The sequence below is a fragment of the Anastrepha obliqua genome, chromosome 2 (genome assembly GCF_027943255.1).
Source record: "Anastrepha obliqua isolate idAnaObli1 chromosome 2, idAnaObli1_1.0, whole genome shotgun sequence".
Lineage (NCBI taxonomy): Eukaryota > Metazoa > Arthropoda > Insecta > Diptera > Tephritidae > Anastrepha > Anastrepha obliqua.
In genome coordinates this window covers 29,423,333-29,443,928 of record NC_072893.1, presented here as the reverse complement: position 1 = coordinate 29,443,928, position 20,596 = coordinate 29,423,333, and the positions used below count along the sequence as shown (strand labels likewise).

The 20,596-nt window shown below is 37.0% G+C and overlaps 1 protein-coding gene across 1 annotated transcript in view; it reads left to right on the top strand.

Moving 5' to 3' along the window:
* Nucleotides 1-20,596, top strand: part of LOC129239719 (rhophilin-2-A) — a 93,805-nt gene that overhangs the window by 50,513 nt on the left and 22,696 nt on the right. Inside the window, exons 2-3 of the mRNA XM_054875496.1 lie at nt 12,977-13,093; nt 13,223-13,350. Of these exons, the coding sequence (XP_054731471.1) occupies nt 12,977-13,093; nt 13,223-13,350 (245 nt within the window). The remainder of the gene's footprint in view (nt 1-12,976; nt 13,094-13,222; nt 13,351-20,596) is intronic.

Sequence of the window (20,596 nt, the reverse complement as noted above, 5' to 3'; positions counted from 1 at the left end):
TCAGAGAGGCTTCCTATGAAAATGTTATGGTTTTCTAACGAAGTTTAGTAGCCACAATTTTGCTGCTTAGGCTTAGCCTACCCATCTGATCTGATCTGGCTGACACTCAGTCCCTAAGGTCATCAGTACCATTTAAGAACGATGAGCCAAAGTATCTAAATCTAGTGGCATGCCACACGGGAGAGTGACAGAGAAAATGTCTGGCAGACTACTCCTCCTCCTCATTCTTACAGCTTCTGCAACAGTCAAAATGAGCTTGGAGCATGTCGACCTAGGAGACATTGGCCTCTGATCAAAGCAACTAACATAGAGACGTTTTTCCTCGATTGATTAAGTAGCGCCTTTGAGCGCCTGACGTGCCATTTTAGCCTTTTCTTTTTGTAGTATGACATATCAGTCTATCAACTCATCTCGTGTTGGCTGAAGTGACAATACTACTTGCACCACACAGTCTGTAGTCTGAGAGGGGTATACCCACAATCTCCATACCAAGAGTGAGGCAAGTCATAGTGCCCTCTCTCGCTAATTTGTCTACCTTACAACTCCCTGGTATGTCACTATGCTCTGGCACCCATATCAAATGGATGCGGAAGTATTCAGTCATCTCGTTAAGAGACGCCCGGCATTTGCCAGCAATGCTGGAATTAGTTACAACCCCACCGAGAGATTTAATCGCTGCTTGGCTATCGATGTAAAAATAGGTTTCTCTAAAGGTAGTTAGGTTTTTGCTTAACCCGACAACTACCTCATGGCGAGGATTTCAGCCTGAAATACGCTACAGTGAAAAGGAAGGCGAGCTGAAACGCTTACTTTTAGCTTCTTACAATAGACACCAAAGCCAATTTGGTTGTCAAGCTTTGGGCCATCAGTGAAGAACCGTAGACAGTTTTTCCGACCAGGTACATTGTTCAATCACTCATATCTAGCTGAAATTCTAGTACTAAATAACCTTTATTAAAGTAGGGTTCATCCAAACATTCGGCAGAAGGATTTATCGGACCCGGACCGAGTGCTAAATGGGGTCATTGATTAGTTGCGGCAAGCCGAGCAGCAGTGTTACCTGCATTCTGTTTATTAACCAAGTCTAGGGAAGATTAGAATAAAAGAGTATTCAGAGCATCAGAGAGTGTAGTTCTAAAAGCGCCGCTGACACATATATATAAGCGCCATACGTTGAACTCTCTGAAGCCTGTGTCTAATGATAGTCTTATCGATTAGACCCCTAGTCTAAATTTTAGAAAAATTTAACCCACATCACTACATAATTTCGGTATACTAAGCGTAATATCCTTTTAAAATTTTTTGTTTAATCATTTTGTTTTAAAGCCATTTCTACAATGACTGACTAAAAGGGGAAATATGAAGTGTTAAACTGCATAAAATTTATCTATGAGTCACTTTTACGTTTGAAGACGTCTCGAACCCTCTCTTCCCTGCCTGCTTACGTGCACACAACATAAACGGTTCTTAATTCTTTAAAATATTCTAAGCTACGCGCTCACGCTTGGAACAGGAAAGAGGAAAATTGTGTTCACACCAAACATTAATTAAATCTAACTATTTCCGCAATTAAATTCAACTGACAATGTTATAAAATTGGAAAACCTTATCGTGAGCTCATGCATTTAAAAACAAACTCCCAAGCGCTACCACATTTATGCATACCGAAGTGAGCCAGCAAAGCTGTGTGCGTGCATGTGTATGTATGTATATACAGTTACATCACGATGTTGGGGGCGCAGTCCAAGTTACGCGCTCCTACCTAACGCTCCCGTTCTAAACCAACAAAAGAAAGAAACAAACTGAATGAAGTGTTCCCTCCACTACGATCGCATGGGTCGTTGCAATAAGTCGTTTGTATGTAAGCCATGAACTTTTTTCATATGCCTGTGTGTGTGTGTGTTGGTGTGTATAATAAATAAATGTAGCTTAAATGGTGCACAAAAGCATAGAGTTTGCAACAAAAGTGGCCATCACCAGTGATCAACACAATAGATGACCGACTTACCGCCGACCCTCCATCCATCCGCCCAATCAACCAACGAGCGACCGACCAGCTTATTGGGTTCTTGGCCACCACAATCCATTGTGCGCGACATGGTGAGTTGAGTGCAATGAAGGCTAAGGCTGCAACGAGTGAGGAGGGGGTCGGTGTTGGTGATGATGGCACTGTTGACGTTGGCGGCAACAATGTCTTGCAACAATAACGACTCGGTTCTGGGTACGTGACATTTGCGGCAAGCACGTAATAGTTGGCAGCGTTGAGACGTCGACGACGAGCGCTGTCGCCGACTTCATGCGAGACAGTGACACTACTGCAATTGGCTGCAATTGTGGCAACGACTGGCCTCGCTTTCTGTCTTCATTCTGCTCGTTGTTCTATTTTCTTTTTCTTTGGCTTTTCGTTTCACATTTTCCATTTCGCACTCACTGCCACAATTGTCATTGTGTTTTAGTTTTAGTGAAGTTTTTGGCGCTCCTAGGTCAATATCTAGGTTTTGTGAAAATATAAGTTTATGTATGTACAAACTGTGTGTATTTTTTTTTATTAAAGGTCTTTATTTAAGGTCTTCTTCATGTCACAACAATCGAGGTTACGGCTCGTTTTACATTCGAAAATTATCAGTTTAATTTTTTATAATAACTTATAACTTTTAAACATTTCACTAAGCTGTATAATAGAGGGTGGTTAAGTTTCAAGGGCCGGTGTTGATTTTGAATAAAATACAATTTTTTTAGGAAATTACTATAATTTCTCTTTATTATGATAGTAGCGAAATGGCTCAATTACGTATGGAATAAAATATCGGCCAATTGACCGCCGCGTCCTCGGCGGCACACCTCCATCCGATGGTCCAAATTTTCGATGACGCTGAGGCATAGTTGAGGTTCTATGACGTTAATGTGCCGAATTATCTCATCTTTTAGCTCTTGAATTGTTGCTGGCTTATCGACGTGCACATTTTCTTTCAAATAACCCCAAAGAAAGAAGTCCAATGATGTCGTTGACGTTTAGGTGTGGTTCACATTCAACATCGGCCCTTGAAATTTAACCACCCTTTATATGCAAGGTGGGAACAAATTAATCCTACAATTTTGCTTTTGGATAACTTTTTTACTACATACATTTCTTAAATTTTTATAAACAAAAATGATTTTGCGTGATGGAAATTGGAATTTTTTTTTACCTTTACGCGTTAGCTTTGCTAATCAGTTTGTATAGTGCAGCTGTCTATTTCAAAAGTGTCAATAGTAGTGAGTGACGCACGACGCCATTTGCAGAAATTATAAATCATCCAATAGGGTGATTAATTTTGCGCCACCTTGTATGTAGATGTATAGCGATTCCAGGTTAGATGATCGGTATATCGATTCTTCCAATACTTGGTTTAATTGTTGGCTTGAGTATAAGAAGAATTGAACTGAATATAATTTGGAAAAAAAAATTTTAATTTTGTGATTTTTTCACTGTTGAAAAGTTTTGTATAGAGTCAAGTTTTCTCAAGTGGATCACCCAAAGTTGACTTTTCGAGTTTTTTGACACCTTCAACTTGTTCCTCTGTTCCACTCACAAAATCAACCGCTTTCAGCACATTTCGCGCATTATCGATGGTAATGGAATCATTTTTTTTTTATTAATTTCCATACTATTCAACACTGTTTCGATTTCTTTTTTTCAATTTTTCATTTATTACCCTATATGTACTTATATTGATTGTGCGCAAATTTTTCGGTAGTGGCCAACCTTTTCCTCTGGCTAAACAGCTTGTTTACTTTTGTCATATCTTTTGTTGTTGTACTTAGGTACATGACTCTGATTTGACCAACATATCGTCGTTCCTTTGAGCACAGAAAAATATGTTACCTAGACTTTGTGCATGCACACCTACATATACATATACCTGTAGGTACTTATGAATAAACATATTTATGTGTATAATCAATGCTTTCGCATACATACATACGCACGTACAAACTTTGCTGTAACAATATTTGTTTAATGTCAACAACCTTTTTTGTGTTCTGCACTGAGGTTTTTGGGGTCTTGTTGTAAGCTTTTACCAGCTGTGCCACCAATAACACAGACAAGTACATAACATACACGAAAGTGCAGACTCTTTTCGAAAAAAAAACCAAACTTTTTATAAATACACATGACCAGTGCATGTTTTGAGATAAATGCCTTTTATTAATTAAAATATTTGCCTGCTACTTCATTGCAAAATTTCGCAACATTTTCCTTATTTATAAAGAAATTGGTTTATGAACGACTTTCGGGAGTAGATAATAATCGAGTGTGGGGTGCCGCGTCAGGAAAAGTGCAAAGAAATAATTAAAATTATTGCTACAAATTTACTCTCAACTCAACTCTTGTCAGTAGGCAAACTTGTTCAGTATGGAACATGGGACGCTCTAAGAGTTTACTTAAGGGGTTATATACACTTGTAAGGCTGAAAAATCACGTTTTTTTGAGAATTTTTTTACAAAGAATGATTTTATTGATGCTTTCCATTTCAATTCAACCGGGCTACTCGGGTCATGTTCTTCGATTTCGATGTAACTTAAATATGTTGCTCTCTGGTCAAAATAATGAGACACGTACTTTTTTGTTCGCCCGAAAAAATTTTTTTTCAAGAGTTATCGGCAATTTTGTTTTTCGGCTCAAAATCGATTTTTTTTAATTATATAAGAAAAAAATTTTTTGAAATGCCCATAACTTAGTCAAAAATGAACCGATTTTAATAATTCTGGGTTCAAAATGATCGTAATTACTTACACAAGCGACTTCATGTAGAAACAATTGCAAAAAAGTAGTTGAAAATTTTTTATTTAGTAAAAAAGAAAAAAAATTTAAATTTTTTCAAAATTCAATATTTCAAAAAGTGCATTTTTTTTTTTTTATAACTTTTTCCAAATCAAAAAAACATCTCAAACTTTAATTGAGCTGCATGCCTAGTAGCTAAAATGCGTTGTTTTTGAGTAATGAATTTTTGAGTAAACACCCTGTTTCGCACTTTTTGTTTTTTGCAAAATAAAAAATTTTCAACTACTTTTTTGCAATTGTTTCTACATGAAGTCGCTTGTGTAAGTAATTACGATCATTTTGAACCCAGAATTATTAAAATCGGTTCATTTTTGACTAAGTTATGGGCATTTCAAAAAATTTTTTTCTTATATAATTAAAAAAAATCGATTTTGAGCCGAAAAACAAAATTGCCGATAACTCTTGAAAAAAATTTTTTTCGGGCGAACAAAAAAATACGTGTCTCATTATTTTGACCAGAGAGCAACATATTTAAGTTACATCGAAATCGAAGAACATGACCCGAGTAGCCCGGTTGAATTGAAATGGAAAGCATCTATTAAACAAATACAATTTTTAATTATTCAAATAATGTCTACTTTAAAGTCAATTATAGCGCATAAAGTTAGTGAAAATATTGAAGTGCACTGCTCCTGCAGATGATCTCCCAAGCGTCCTATAAAAAAAGCGTTCGGCGGTGGGCAAAATATCTCCGGTTTGGAAATCGAAAAATCAATTAGATTCTTTACGTGGATAGATAAAGCTAGGTATTAATCGAAGGAATAGTCAAAATTTTAATTTTTGATAAAATGGCGAGTATAGGAAAAAAATCGAATTTTCTACAAAAATTTTCGCGAAAAATATCCTAAAAAAATATAAAAAATCACCAGAATGCTTATTCCTTCGACCAATACCTGGAGATTATATCTGAGACGGTTGTATTAAAATTTCAAGACGATCGGTTCAGCGGTTTTTGAAAAATCGTGTCCACCGACTTCGAAAATACGGTTTTGAAAAAAAACGCGTTTAAAGTTTGAAAAACACTTTACATAGAGTAAAAATTCTCTGAAACGCCTTTTCAAATTTGCGTGTAACTTCGAAAATATTCACCGGAACTATATTAAATTTTCTGTGTGCATTCTTAAATATATATATATATTAAGAAAAAAAAATCAATGTTTTGATAATTCTAACTATAACCCCTTAAATTAAATAGGAGGGGTGTAAGAGTTGTAGAAGGTGTCCTATTTGGGCACTGTCAGTAGGTTAGGGGCACCATCCAATGACTATTGTAGAAGCTGTCAGTATATAGAAGAGGAAGAGACAGTGTAGACAGGAACTTACTACATTGTAGATACAAGTCCATGGCAGCTCTTTGTTCGAAGCTCCTCTTTTGCCCACATCACAATGGTCGCTTGCATTTGTTGAATAAATTCTGTAGATCGCGCAGTGTCAGAACGTTCCTCGTGTTTTTTGAGTTTTGCCACAGATTCTGCATCGCCACCTGATGCTTCCAATTCATAGCCAACCTTATGAAGGAATGAGCGGGCGCACTTAAGAAAATAAGGGATTTCTAAATCGGTGTGATTTTCGCATAAAGTGACGATAACTGCAGGTCTCTTCATTTCTTGATTTAAGTTGTAGTTCTCTATGTCTTTCCTGAAAAAGAACAAAATGCAAAATAATGTTTTGGGGAAGTTATAGTCAAATACCGTATGCACCCTGTATACAGGGTTGGCCATATTAAACTGACCCATTGAGTAACCCTATAACTTTTTACTGTAATTTGAAATCTAAGGTTTACGTCAACAAGCCAAAGACACTAGGCGCACTTAAGGCCAATATCCGACGGGAAATAGCCGCCATATCGGCCGAGACGCTGGCCAAAACTATGGAAAACGCCGAAAAACGGGCACATTACGCTATACGAGCTAAGGGCGACCACTTGCGCGATATCATATTCAAAAAGTGATGTAAACGAATCTCCTTGAACTAAATTAAATGTTTTTCACAATGAAACACAAAAAAATGTTTCTTTTTCCATATTTTTTTAATAATCACATGGGTCAGTTTAATATGGCCAACCCTGTATATGTACATATTTATAAAAAATCCAAAGTAAAATACAACCATTTCTATGAAAAAACACTAGGCCAGATATACCTAACCTAACCTATAATAAAATATTACAAATTTTGTTTTTCGCTCCTTTGCTACCCCGCTCTCGCGGGACTAAGATTTAAGCAACTTGGTTCTCACTTCTTTTCTGCACCTGATATAGCAGGTCTTGATATCAAAAATCTGATGAGCTTCATCAGCAGCATAAAACGGCTAATACAACCGCAAATTAGTCACTGTTCATAGTCCACAAATACTCAACCCTTTCTCTTTTTCGTCCTACCGTTTTTTCCTTCCCTCTTTTCCCCTCCTGAAATGGCATCACAAGGGATGAACCAAACTTCTTTCGTCCAAGTGGGCTCACTCTCTGGGCAACCATTACAACCTAACCTAACCTAAAAAAATCATTGAAACTTCATTTTCAAAAAAACAGAGCTATAAGGTGGCGCAAAATTAATCCCTTCTAGGTTTATAATATTTGCGAGTGGGGTCGTATATCAATCACATTTGACACTTGTGAGCTAGGCAGCTGCAGTATACAAACAGGCAAGCCCCTTGCTTGAATAAAGATCAAAATAAATATTTGCCTCATTTTTTATTTAGTAAAAAAGTTCATCAAAAACACAATGGATGATTCATTTTGTGCCACCTTAGCACAAATATTATTCAAGCGCCCTCATTAATGAGCACTAGTGTCCAACACTTCAAAAGCCTGATAGTTACGAAAAAAAAAAACTCCAAAAAAGCTCAAAAATTAATTTATTTTCGGATGCTTATTTCAGAACTCTCTCTCTGTTTTTTGGTTAGCCAAGATGATAATGCTGGTTTAGTACAACGATTTCAAAAAATTTCCAAAGATGGCAGCTTAAGTTGTTCTTATTTATAAAAAAAAGTTTGGTTTTTTCTGGAATAGAGGGTATACCCGTATGCATATATGTAAATGGGAGTAGCTATATACGTAATACTCTGCTTGACTTTGCCATTTAACTCTTGTTGTTATTGTTGTTCCCGTATTTACATTACCTACTACCGATCGGTTTTGTGATTTTCATAGTTTGCTCTGTACGATTGGCGGTTATTGCTTGTTGACTTGCACTTCGTTCCAATGTTGGCGTTGTTCGTACGTTGCGACGCGTTCGTTTGCTTTCAGTGTCGCCACTGTCGTTGATTGCCATTTGCATGCCATCGATGACATTCGTCAGTCAGTGGCTCCCACTCTGTTCTTTTGTTATTTTGCTGGTTTTGCTTGTTTTATGTGGCTTATTGTAGTTTTGTTGTTTTGTTATACAACCGCCGTTATTTTTGTTTTTGCTTGTTTCAATTGCACTGAGGCTTTTCGAGTCGTTATATTAATATGCTTTTACTAACTAAGCGTTTGTTCCTATTTTTTATCGGCAATTGGTGTCCGTCATGTTTGGCAGTTGACATTTGTGGGTATCCAGCGGTAGAAAGAAATATACAAACATATGTATTTATATATATATTGTGTATCCGCTCATATACATATGTACTATGTGTATGGGCATGCCATTCAACTTTGTAATGTGGGCCATAAGTTTATATTCGGCCGCCACAATTCTAGACTTAAATCAACTCTGCACTAACTGAGCTCTGCTGCTCCTTAACATTGTAAAGCTTTCTTCAGGATTATATTTGTGCATGTTATTTAATTATTGTATATTCGGCATATTTCCCTAAACATGTGTTCTAAAATAAGTTAAGTACAAAGCAGGGTGGTTCATCTAGCATTTGGAGTTTCAAGTATCAATTTTTTTACTTTGACAGATAAAATAACGCCCGTTTCCAAAATTTAGTTAAAAATTTACAAGAATTTACTTGAACAAATTTTTCTGGGTCAGCACAGTGAGCTGAAAGAAATAGAAGCTAAAGTTACTCAGCTTTTTATAAACTTTTTACATGTCATACTTTTTACCAAATGTGATATCAAATACAACAATTTATAGTGGCTCATGTGCAAAAGGCCCAAGTTATCAATATTTAAAAAAAATCTGCTGTGCAAGCAAATAATTCTGAAACCTTTATGGACAAATGGAATACAACTTTAGGGTTGCTTAAAGTTCCAGCATTATTATGCAGATTCAAAGATTTTAGAATAAAGTATTAAGATGCGCCATAAAAGCTCAGGGGCCCTCACTGCTCAAAAATAAATCAGAGTACTCAGTCCCCGGTCTTAACTTCAAGAAAGACTTTATGGTACGTTTATCAGCGAGAGCCGAATGGAGGAAAGGAAAAGTGACTGGTACATTCGACATTGAAATCTACACTGATGGTTCTAATATGAACTGTGGTGTTGGGGCTGGCCTCTATTCGGGGCCGCTCAACATATCCAAATCAATCCGACTTCCTGACTATGCGAGCGTGTCCAAGCAAAACTACTAGCAATCAGAGAAGCAGGCAAATCACTAAAATACCACAAAAAAGTTGGTGCAAGTGTAGCTATCTTTTCAGATAGTCCAGCAGCTATTAAGGTCTTAGATTCCAATTCCTTTTCATCCAAGCTACTTTTACAGTGCAGAAAGGAACTAGAGCTGCTTGGTCAATGGGTTCAAATTACACTGATATGGGTTCCCGGTCATATGAACATAGAGGGTAATGAGATGGCAGATGAGCTAACAAGAAAAAGTTCGCCACCTGACATAACAGAAGCGGTGGTGGTCGCTACCCCTTTTGACACAATAAAAACATTTATTGCTTCGCACTACTATGCTTTAGATGAAAGAAGATGGAAGCAAATAAATACGTATAGTACTACAAAAAACACATTGCCGTCGTACAACATTCAGACGAATTACCTTTTAGGATGCTCTCGGCCAAACAGTTCACGTATAAATACAACCCTTACAGGTCCCTGGAAAATAGGCATTACGCAGCCCATCTGCAGAAGCTGTGAAGTGGAAGAGATGAAAGAAAGTCTCTTCCACTATTTATGCGAATGTTGAAAACTTACCAGAGCAAGACTTCGCCACTTCGGCAAGCCCGTCTTACAGCATATCTCAGGCATAGCGATAAAAAGTTTGCTGTCATACCTAGATCTAACAAAATGGATCTAACTTAAACAAAAAAGAAAAGACATCTCACGAGAACAGTGGTAGTAAACGGCTAGTCGCTAATTAAGAGTATTTCAGCAGGAATACTCAACAACTACAACAACAACACACACGGAAAGATTTCAACAGCATATCAACAGCGAAGCTTCGGTACTGTCTGACCTAAGCAATTGGAAGACAAGGCTTAAACGGAAAAAGCTCAGAAAAAAGACAAAACGAACTACCTCCTGTCATCAAACAAACACACACTCGCTTATCGGCACCCACGTCACTGTTGGCAGTTATGATTTCGAGCTTATAAGAAACTACGTTTATCTAGAAACCAGCAGAGAATCTCTTTTGGCAACAAGTACTACTTTGAACTAAGCAGCAATTCTCTCTCGACGATCAAAACTAGCTCTTTATAAGGCTCTGGTTATGCCCGTCCTAGCGTGTGGCGCAAGAGCTTGGGCGATGACAACATCCGACGAGGCGTCACTTGGAGTGTTTCAGAGAACGATTCTGTGGAAGATTTTTGGACATTTCCCCGTTGGCGACGACAAGTATACCAAGCGGTGGAACAATAAGCTGTATGAGCAAGCGGCTTCCTTGGCTGGGTCATGTCGTCCGAATGGATACAAACGCTCCGGCTCTGAAAGTATTTGATGCGGTACCAGCTGGCGGTAGGAAATGAAGTGGAAGGCTTGTTCTGCGATGGAAAGATCAGGTTGAGAAGAACTTGAATTCCCTTGGTGTGTCTAACTGGTGCCGGTTAGCACGAAGAAGAAACGACCAATAAAGAAGAAGAAGAATGTATAGAACGAAAAGTAGAAGTATGCAGGATTGTTTGAAAATCGCCTTTGCGCCTTTTAAAAGATTAAAATAAAAAATATCGTCCGAAAATAACGTATCGAGCTATACAAGCCCCCGCCCCCCCCCCCCAGAGTAAAAAATAAGAATATACTATATACTACTGTGGGCAAAAAGTAAGGTGAATTTGGGTGTAAAATGAAAAATCTTTATTTATTCTTGTAAATCAATTTCATTCCCTTCAAAATAATCCCCTCTCGATGAAATACACTTATGCCAACGATTTTTCCAATCCCCGAAACATGCCAAATAGTCCATTTCCGGTATAGCCAACAGCACCTTCTTCGATTCAGCTTTTATCTCCTCAATCGACTCGAAACGCGTTGCCCTGAGTGGTCTCTTGAGTTTTGGAAATAGCCAGAAGTCACACGGAGCCAAATGAGGCGAATACGGTGGTTGCGGAACGATATGCGTGGAATTTTTGGCGAAATGGTCACGAAGAACGAGTACAGTGTGAGACGGTGCATTATCGTGATGCAAAAACCAAGAGTTGTTGGCCCATAATTCTGGTCTTTTTAGACAAATTGCTTCACGTAAACGACGCATAACGCTCAAATAATATTCCTTATTAACAGTTTGGCCAGGTGGAAGGAATTCATAGTGCGCCACACCACGAAAATCGAAAAAAACTGTCATCATGACCTTTATTTTTGAACGACTTTGACGTGCTCTTTTCGGTCTGGCGTCGCCTTTAGCACGATATTCGCTTGATTGATCGGTTTCAGGGTCGTTAGCATAAATCGAAGTCTCATCTCCCGTAATGATGCATTTGAGATTGTCCTGATAGTCTGAAAGCATTGTTTCACACACATCAACGCGACGACTTTTTTCCAAGAAATTGAGAGTTTTCGGTACCAAACGAGATTTAACTTTTCGTAGGCCCAAATGGTCTTTCGAAATGGTTTTCACAGATCCTTCTGATATTCCGATCATATCAGTAAGGACTTTAACAGTCAACCGACGATTTTTGAGCACTAACTCCTTCACTTTATTGACGTGTTGGTCATCTGTTGACGTCGATGGTCGTCCGGGGCGCTCCAAGTCATCAACATTTTTCTGCGACATGGTCGAATCACCAAATGTCTTCTGCATGCTTAACGTTTCCGCAGCCGAAATTTCATTCCGCAAACAAAATTTGATGGCACTTCTCTGCTCAATCAAATCAGACATTGTAAAAATCGAAAAATGCACTCTTGGTCGTTTGGTAAACACAAGAGTAAATATATTACTGATAATGACATTCACATGAAAGTTGGCCCAGATGTTATTAACAGTGCTGCCAACTCATGAAAAAATAACTAGAGCGAAATTTTAATCCCGCGAACTATGTATGACAAATAAATTCACCTTACTTTTTGCCCACAGTAGTAGAATATACTATAGTATATTTTTCTAATCAGTCAATCAAGATTTGCATCGATTGCAGTTTCGAGAAAAATGCGTTTAAGTTTTTCGCTTCGGTGCGCACTTGACTGAAAGATTTCACACTCAAATAAAATAATTTTTATTAATTTTCCTGCCTTTATCCTTTGAATATGCCAATTTTAAAGTATTAGAGTACATTTTGGACGATCTAACGGCTTATGCTAAATACATTTTCTCATGTTTTTTTTTAATTTATTAACCTCGCCTCTGTCGTGTTGATCTAAAATATTATAAGACGTTTTTACAGTGGCCTTACCCCTTACACGAATATAGGCCCATCTTATCGCTCAGCATCACTAAATGAAAAAAAAATAGCAATAAATCTAAAGAAAGAAAAACGTTAAAACATAAAAAATATATAAAAAAATAATTCGCGCTTACACTTCAGTTAGGTGCTTGGCCGAGTTGCCCCTCCTATTCGTGGCGTGCGTCTTGATGTTGTTCCACATAGAAAACATAAACAGTCATAAAATATTTAAACTGAAATATCTCATCAATCTGCCTGAGTCGTGTGAAGTTAACATTTCGCGGCACATTCCATCAAAATTTGTCTGTAAAACTTCATGAGTCATTGACTTAGAATGCGTACCTAAGACAATAAATTCGCATACACTTCAAGTAGACAAAAAAAAATGTTCTTTTTATTCAGACGAAAAAAAAAACAACTGTGACTAATTTTTAATTTATTTGTTTTTTGTTCTCTATTTTCCAGGGCTCCGATCCACGTGCGGCCACATGCCGTGGCAAGCTACAGACTCGTCGCTGCAAATTGAATCAGGAAATCAATAAGGAACTGCGACTGCGCGCTGGTGCTGAAAACCTTTTTAAAGTGAGTGCTCACATGCATATACCAACACATATGCACTCAGCTACATATTTTTAACCCAAGCCAAATGCTTCCACTGCCATCTAAGACAATATCGCTAATCCTTTGCTTTGTTGTTCGTATGTTTTTTAGGCCACCACAAATCGCAAACTGCGCGACACAGTCGCTTTGGAATTGAGTTTCGTCAATTCGAATTTGCAGTTACTGAAAGAGCAATTGGCTGAATTGAATTCATCTGTGGAAATCTATCAGAACGATAGGTGAGTACTCGTAGAACTATGATTTCTATTTGTATGGAAGTATGTGAATACATGTGAGTGTGTGTGGATGTGTGTCATCTTACATAAATGTTTATGTGTCACGCAAAGCATTTTATTTCCATTGCACTGTATTGTTTTTGCAAATATTCTAGGAAATCAGTCGCAAAAAAGCAACAATTTATGGCTTCAAACATTTTTATCTCGTATAAATAAAATTTTATGTCCATTTCAATTCACGAAAAAGGCGACGCAGGGTCACAGCGCGACCAATAAATAGTCGAAGGCAAAACTTGGATTACTCCAACGCATGCAATTGCAAACGTGCCTATGTTTTTGTAATATAAAGCATTAAATTTGATATGTTATAAATTTAATTAATGCGCATCGCAAGCATCGATCGTGAATGGCGGAACTGAATGTAGCAAAATATGTTGGGTTTGCCAAAGTCAGTTGATTCACTTAAAATTCACTTGAATGAGTTAAGAAATTTTATGAATTTTCTTTTGAAGGGTATTTAGGCGCAAATAAAAATGCAGTTAAAGAAAAATATGCTATTGAAAATTCGTCAACATACGTGCAATCAGTGTTGCCAAGAAAAAATTAAAAAAAAAACCTATCAAAAGATTGTAAAATCCTCAAAAACAAAAATAAAATAAAATGAATAAAATAGAGAAGCTGCATATAATTTTTTTGCACTGCGAATATCGTCTTTGAGTGTGGCGCTATAGCGCACAGAAGGTTGAGGCATCTCAGCCAATTGCAGCCAGAAAATAGGCACATACGCTCAAACCAACTCAGCTTTACCTTAAGTTTAATAAGGGAACTGGGCTTGGATGAGGTACTGTGTTGAGTAGAGGGCACAAAAGGCCATGAGTTCGAATTGCAAATCCTCAAATTTATTATATTCTATTCTATTTTATACCTAGTTTCAACACTTACTGTCAATTTATACTGATTTTCACAACAACTACGCTGTCTTTGGTGGCAGGAATGTTTTTTACTTTCCCAATTAAGCGGCCGCCGTAGCCCAATCCGTTGGTGCGTGACTACCATTCGGAATTCACAGAGAGAACGTCGGTTCGAATCTCGGTGAAAGCACCAAAATTAAGAAAAACATTTTTCTAATAGCGGTCGCCCCTCGGCAGGCAATGGCAAACCTCCGAGTGTATTTCTGCCATGAAAAAGCTTCTCATAAAAATATCTGCCGTTCGGAGTCGGCTTATAACTGTAGGTCCCTCCATTTGTGGAACAACATTAAGACGCACGCCACAAAAAGGAGGAGGAGCTCGGCCAACCACCCAAAAAGGGTGTACGTGCCAATTATATATAATATATATAATTAAGCAAGCATATATTTTTAGAGTGGCAATTCTGAGTGGATATTCGCGGCATTGATAATATCTTACTAATGACTCTATTTCTTTTTTGCACTCATTTGCTTTTTATATCTCATACGATAAAGAGGAATTGAAAATGGCCCGAAAATTTGATAACTGCGGAAAATATCCCAGCGAGATTAAGTTCTACTTTATATCCTTTTTGAGATTTCTAAAAATGATTTCAAATGCATTTATGAACTGAGTGGATATTTTTAATATTTTACTATTGATTCTGTTTCCTTTTGGCACCGGTTTTTTTGTTATATTTCACTAACTAGAAGACAAAAAGGAATAGAAAATGACCAGAAAATTTGTTGGAAGCCGAAACTTTCCCGATGGATTTTAACTCAATTTCCTCTGAAAAATTTTAAAATTATATCAAATATTTATATTTTTGAACTGAGATGTGGTTATTGTGTTGGTAGCAGCAAAAAATACGCCATACATGTGTGGAGAACGCTGCTGGAGTGACAGTCCTTGGCCGGAAATAAATCCGAGTTGTAACGTAAAACCGACTGTCGTGGAAACGTTTCAATCGAGATCTTTCATACCGCTTTAAAACTCATTCATTCATTCACTCATTACAAAAGAAGAAACTCCAGTGCTTTTTCTTACCAATTTAATTACCCTTTAATAACAATTGACCGGCGCATATGTCCTTGAAAGGCCTTTAGGTCAAATTAACTTCAGGTGTCGCTTGAGTTACACGACTAATTGGTTCCGTACAACTAGACTCAGATTTAGTTTCTTATAAATATATTTCCACTTTTAAAAAGCAGGAGGCAAAAGGATTCTACAGATTTTTTTTCCTTGTTCAGTCCTCTCGGGAGCATAGGGCCTCGACAAGACTCAGTCTTGCGTTGGTTTCGTTAATCTATTTTTGATTTCTGACAGGGTAGGTGCTTATCCTGCCGCTACTAGTCCTAAATAGTGGGAATGGCCACCTGTCGTTGCTTAGGAACAACGCCTTCTTACTGCTTGGAGCGCCATCTGTGTTTCACATTTTCCTGCCACAGAAGGATCGCACAGATGGTTCAGGACTTCGCTAAATTTCGAGTGTCTGCGCTATTACCGCGGTCGCCCGCTTCCTCTTGCTGGCGCCACTGATGCAATGTGTAACTGTGTGTTTTTCTTTGCTTATTTTAGCTGCCACAATGCAGATAATGTGCAGACTATTGTGCGGGAGTAAGGATGGAAAGAATTAGTTTTTGGTGGTGAGGAATGGAATTGGAGGATGGTTTTGTTTTTTTTTTAGACAGGGAAAGTAGGTAAATTTGGAAAAGTGCGAGGACAGAGGTTTACGTGCGATTCAAACCCACAACCTCTGGGATGGCAGGCTAGTGCACTTACGCTATTCATAAATAGTCCTTTTTATGAAAATTGGTAAAAAACCTTGTAACTCTAATACGGTGTAACTTGAGGGCATGGCCCATTTTTTCCGTGCAACTTGAAAATAATGTATCTCGAGCGATACTTGAGGGCATGGCCCATTTTTTCCGTGTAACTCGAGAATAGTGTATCTCGAGCGATACCTGTACTTCTATAATTTGTGGCGCGCGTTTTGCGCCGCTCAATAGTTTTACAGTAGAAGCCTTTTCATAGCAGAAATTCACTCAGGGGTTTGCCATTGGCTGCTGAATAGTGACTCCACCTCTTGCGCTTGACGTGACTCTGTAGTTTCTACAAAATTAGTTGCGATAATCAGGTTTTATTTTTAGAAAATTTGTTTCCACAACAAGGATTTTTCAATTTAAGTATTAACAAGTAATTTGGGGGTTTTCTGCTCTAAACAGTCAAACGTGCTGGCATGCGATAATATTGCGGTTAAATCAGTTTATCACCCAGCTCAAGTCAGGTAGCAGCCGCAGTGTTGTGTACAGATTTTTTTCTTGCAACTATTGTATTTGTTTGTGTAACCATAACGCGTGCTAAATGAGAAAAGTTTTCAAGTATAGTAAATACTATAAAAGTGACTCATAAAATAATTCTCGGTATAGTTGCCTTTAAAATGTGGACACATGTTTTTTTTCGAAATGAATTTGTATATTGTAAAATACGATCAGCAGACATACATACATGCATACGCTACTTTTGCACACATACAAATACTTATTACGTTTTAAAAATAACAAAATCATAAGACAGCTGGGTTTGCAAACTATTTTTTTATGCTACGCTTAAGGTGAATTTACTTTAGTTTCATTAAATGTATTTTGCTTCAAACAGACGGCATTTTGTAATAAATTTTAATAACTTTTTTTTTAATTAGTGTTCGGAAAAAAAAACGTCCATTTGATCTACAAATTAGTTTTATAATTGCACTCGAAACTTGAACGATTTTTATTTTAATAACATTTCGATTTTTCTCAATCATTATTATTCAATCAATTCTAATTACTCTTTTCCTTGAATACTGAAAGTCTATAAAAATTAAAAAAAAATTACCTTAATTCAAAGTAGTACCTTTGCAGCTGTATTGTTGTAAATTCATGTACAATTCGTGTACACTAAACAATAAATCTGTTGGTTGGGAAATACGACAGTTTAATTTGGATCATTAATTAATTGTTTCGTAATTTGGATCGAACGTGTTAACTTCAGAGCAGCAACAATAAAACGAGAAATAATGAGTGAACTATACAACAACACGCATATACATGCAAACGCATATAGATATAAGTGTATACCCGCTATTGCGAAAAATCCCCAACCTGTTACATAGGGAAACCGATCAATGTATATTTTGGGACACAAATTTTCCTGATTACTCAATATTCTCGTATTCGCTTTTTACTTTGACGCACAAGTTTAGGTGCTTCCCCAAATGATTAAATTTATCATTTGCATCTCAGAATTTTTTTTACGACGGTGGTCAAGGCGATATTAATGGTTTCAATTGATTCTCCTAATTCACACGAAAAAATAACTTCGTTAAAAAACTATATTTCTTAATACTAATTTGGGGTCGCTGAACACAAAAGTGGGAATGAAAAAAATTAAAAAATTCATAAAAAGTTTGAAAATGTCCTAATTTTTTCAATTTGAACGCTGACCGCTCAAAAAGTACTTTTGCATTTGACAAAAAATATATATCAACGCAAAGGGGCGGAATGTGTTTTTCGCACGATATGCGTGAAAGTTTATTTTTATTTGCTTTTCTTGAACTTTTTTGGTGATAACTGCTAAAAACCCCAGAAAACAAAAAAATGCTTACCTATATCTCGGTTTAACGAGGTACCATTTTTTAAGAAAATATTTTTATGCAGATTTCTGTACTTATTACTTGTTTTCATCAGCAAATGCAGTTTCGGAAACAGGCAAAAGCTGCAGAATCCCAATCGACTGGAAAATCCTGTGAATATGACTTGAATGGTTCAACAAAATTGTCAGATATTCACTCACAACTCTTGACCAATGAAATGATGTATCATATTTTATCCACCAGTCAGCATGTGTGGCACAAATGGAATTGAATTTGCGAGGGTCTAACACCTCGATTAAAATACGACATGAACTGCTTTTTAAATGGAAAATAATGGATAGCAAATTTTGTGTTCATTACCTTTTTTTGTTTCTTTTTTTTTGCTCTTTGGAGTAGAATTTTCGCTTACGCCCCAAATTACGTATAAGTTATGGTATGTTAATACTAGACCAGTGTTTTTAATTTAAAAATCTCTCAACAAATGACGCCATAACCTCATTTTACTTATTAAAAACTAGTTTTTTGGAATAGAGTGTGTATATAGTGTCAGTAACTCATACGCACTGTTGATCAAACGATGATTTTTTCTAAAAAAATCTGAATAGAACAAATATAAATATTTTTAAAATTTCAATTGTGTCTTTTAAACATTTCAATCCATTTGAAACATTATAAAGGCCTTTGAGAAAGACATGGGGCATATTTGGTTTTAGATTTTTGTCAAACGGTGATCAGATTGAACAGATTTTTTGACAGATCACGCGGGGTTACTGTCATACTAAATACATAATTTTTTTCCGTATTCACTGACATTTCATCATGAAAATACTTTTGCCTCAACAACGTTTACAAATCGTAAAATTGTGTTATGCTCAGGCCAACTTATGGTGATCAGCGAGGGGGTCCATATTGGTTTAATGGCCACGTCCATAAGCAAAATGACCGTATTTGGGCTGAAGAGGCACCCAAAACTATTCGAGAACAGCCCTTATAACCCTTGAATACAACCGTTGGGTCGGCCTATAGGCTGAAGGAATCATCACCACATATTTCATCCAAGCCGAGGTTGGCGCCAAAGTAAAAGTGAATGGGGAACATTATCGCCATGACGAATGATGCCGATCCTTGATGCCGAAAATTGAAGCCTGTGATCTTCACAACATCTGATTCCAGTTCCAATAACACATCGCTACTTGCCATACAGGCCATGAAACAATGGATCTAGGGCGTCGTCGTTTCCGCTTACGGATGGCAGCATTACGGCGCAGTTGCGGCCAACATTTCAAAGGGATTATCTTTAAAAAATAAATGTCATGGATGGTTTTACACAAAAAAAAAATAAAGATTGCCCAATCAATTTGAATTCTCGAATTTGAATTTGAATTTTAATTCAATTTAAAATCCAATGCCTCTTAATTGATCACCCTTAATTTTAATATTTGAAACCACATTTAAACTATTTATGGCAGTTTAAGATCACAATTTTACTAAATTATTTTCTAGCAAATTGAGTCTCTGTCTATTTGATCGAGCGTTTGAATGGTGTTTTCTGAAACCAAATTGGCGAATGGAAATCAGAAGTTTATTTTCAATGAGTGACTGTAGACTTTTTAAAAGTATTTGTTCAAAAATTTCGACATTACTGGTAACAGCGATATGAACCTGTAAGAGAACAGTTCATTCTGTGAATTATCGGGCTTAGGTATCATGGGAACTTCGGCAAATTTCCAATATATGGGTACGTACCTTAAGCTGAGGCACTTCCTAAATAAACTGGTCAAATAGACAATGCAATTTTATGGCACATTAAGAAAGACTTCAGCCGTGATTAAATCAAGTCCAGGGAAACTTTTAATCTGCATTTTATTTATTTCATCGCCAAATTTTGGCGTAGCTAGAAAAATATATTCATCGTACTCAGGGCAGTTTCCAATAGGTTCTATTTCATCAGTGCCTTCATTGGGGCTAAAGTTTTTTCCAAGCGCTCAGGAAATAGATTCGCTTTTTGATCGGTTGTCTGAGCTTGTCAGTTTCTCTCGTCAATTTTAACTGGAGCGCTATGTTGAATTGGTATATTGGAGAACTTAGTCACTTTCTGAGAGGAATATTCTGTGTTTTTATTAGCTGCCAGCCCTGGCAGAGATCGAATTAATGCATCATTTTTAAATGTCTTGATCGATGTGTGTAGCTGCTCATTTTTTAAGTTCAATTTCGTTTTAATTTCTGGAGATTTGGTTTGCTGTCAGCGTTTTCTGCTACATCTAAAAGTCGAAAAGAATGCCTAATAGTACCACAAGACCCCATCCAATCATACTAAAAATATCCACTATTTGCATGTCACCAAAATATTCGAAGTGCGAAATTGAATTCTAGTCTTTACCAGTTACGCTATGCACAAATGCGTGCGTGTGTGTGAAATGGGTGTATCTACAAAAATATATTTTTGCACTGTCGCTGCCGGCCTGTGGAATTTCACTCATTTGCGTCGCAATTTCTGGTCAAGCGCGTTTTTGCGCAGCCAAGCGGAACTACAAAAACGCTGCCAACCGTCGCTATTGTATTTGATTGTTTTTTTTATGTTTTTTATTTTATGTTCTTTGCTTTTTATTATTTTTTTTTGCGGCTGTTAATAATATTTGTGTTGTCGTAGCTGATGTTATTTTAA